The sequence below is a fragment of the Frankliniella occidentalis genome, unplaced genomic scaffold (genome assembly GCF_000697945.3).
Source record: "Frankliniella occidentalis isolate FOCC.00 unplaced genomic scaffold, Focc_3.1 Scaffold35, whole genome shotgun sequence".
Classification (NCBI taxonomy): Eukaryota; Metazoa; Arthropoda; class Insecta; order Thysanoptera; family Thripidae; genus Frankliniella; species Frankliniella occidentalis.
Window position 1 is genome coordinate 1,622,123 of NW_026267165.1, and position 2,017 is coordinate 1,624,139.

The following is a 2,017-nucleotide window of genomic DNA, read 5'->3' on the forward strand; positions in this document are numbered from 1 at the left end:
CCCTGCTGCGCGTTTGTCTTTCCTGGTCCTTCCCTCTTCTGCGCGTGACGGCTCCACTAACTGGCGCGCGGAGGGGAGGGCGGGGGGAGATGAAACAATAACGGCAATAACTACTCTCTTCCGCCCCCATCGCATGTCACCGGTGGCAGGCCCGGGTGGGCGGGGCCCGGGCGGGGCCTCCGGCGGCTGCTGGAGGGTGCCGGCGGCGCACCTCCCCCAGCTGCAGCTGCAGGTGCGCCGCGCCCCACCGGCGGCAGCCGCACGTAATGACGCGACATAAGCGCCCCTCCCGGGGCCGGCCGGGGCCGCGACGGGCTGCACCTCTAGGCTGCACTTTGCCGACGTTTGGCGCGCCGCTGGCGGCAAGGCGTCAGGCGGCTGCACCACCCTCCTCCCTTCCTCCGGCCCGCCAAGTAAGTCTGGCAGACGTAGACGCGCTAAACGCACTCCACTCCGTAACTCGCGGGACGCGGCGGCGGCGGCGCTTCACTAGGCGGTGCGCTGCGAGGCTGTATAATTTTTATGTAATTGGCAGCTGCTGAGGGCAACGGAGGGGTATGGGTGTTGGCGGGGGGTGGTGGTTTTGCAGCAGCAGCCAGTCTTGTACGAGAAAAAGCGAGGTGAAAAGACCCTATGGCAAAAGTAGGGTACACACAAACTGGCGCGTGAAGTTTTGTAAGAGGGAAAAAAACATAAAATGCTAGAAAATTGTTGTGATGGGTAATTAACACCGTGAAGTTCAGCTGCGGCAGCTGTGCGTGCGTCATGGCAGTGACCCTCCAGACGCTCTCCGCTCCACCGGACTTCGTGACGCCGTTATAGTCGAGCGCGGGGGGCCAGAGGCTGTGTTCGGGTGCGTTACAGGAATGCAGCCCCGGGCAGCGCGGCCGAACCTTGCGTACTCCAGCCTCGCTGCATCGTGGAACATCTTCCGGCAGTCGAGGAGACGCCACCGCCACCGCCACAGCCGCCATTCGTGCGGCTCACTCGGTTGTGATCCGAGTGACCTCGTAATGAGAGTGTGGCAACAACCCTCACCGGCACCACCATAGTCTTGATGCGTGAACAGCACGCCAAGACGTGCTGTTATTTTTCGAATTCCGTCGTCCTTCCCGCCCCCGAACAGCCAGCGTCGTGGCCTTGTCGGCCTGGCCGGGCGGACGGGGTGCAACCGGTGCGTCCTGGCGGGGCGGGGAAGCGCGGCCTCCGGACCGGACTATCTCCATTGGGCGACGAGAGGTGGTCGCCCTGGAGTCTGGAGGAGTAGCTGGAGTGGCCCAAAAGGGTACATTCAATGCTCTCCCGGCACCTCACGACCGCAAGTGGGTCGGATTGGTCGGATGGAGCTGCCACCACGTCCTCGACCACGTCCCCGCTAGGACGCAGGTCCGCTGCGTCGACACGGACCAAAATCTCTCACTATCCAGGGCGCACTTCTCGCTCATGCAAACGCCCTGGCCTGCCCCCGTGCTCTCAATGTCCCGCTAATGACGGGGACGAAAGCGAGTTTAGAGAGGTTCGAGCGAGCCGCGAGGTTGGTGGAGGCGGGCGGGACGGGTACAAGTGGGAGAAGAGGAGGAGCAGGTGAACAGCCGGGCGCGATGTTCTGCCCCTCCCGCGGCCCCGCCCTTCCGACCAACATGCGGCACGGAGGCTGAATCTCGGGGACGAGTTGCATCACTTTTGACCGCGGAGCACTGCAGCCGGTGCGTGTTCCAGGGCGTGGCGGGGCGTGGCGAGGCGTGGCCCTGAGGAGAGCAAAGCGCCGCCGACGGGAACATCGCCCCGTGCCGTGCCGTGCCGTGCCGTGCCGTGCGTCTGGCCGGCGACTTCCCGCGCCTCCCGGGGCGGAGTTGGAAGATCTGTCCCGCTTAGTGTCCTGTAAAAGAGAGGATCGGGGCAGCGGGGGACCCCCTTTCTAGGTTGACAAGACCGCCCGGCACCGAACAGTTTTGCAAGAAAAATAATGAACGAAAAAGAGAACAAAGGAAATCTGCTCGAAGCCGGTCCGCGCGGC

General features: G+C 64.0%; 1 protein-coding gene across 1 annotated transcript in view; it reads left to right on the forward strand.

Annotated features, from left to right (window-relative positions):
- Window positions 1–646, forward strand: part of LOC127749142 (uncharacterized) — a 20,063-nt gene extending 19,417 nt beyond the window's left edge. Inside the window, exon 8 of the mRNA XM_052266046.1 lies at window positions 536–646. Within this exon, the coding sequence (XP_052122006.1) occupies window positions 536–646 (111 nt within the window). The remainder of the gene's footprint in view (window positions 1–535) is intronic.
- Window positions 647–2,017: the final 1,371 nt, after the last annotated feature.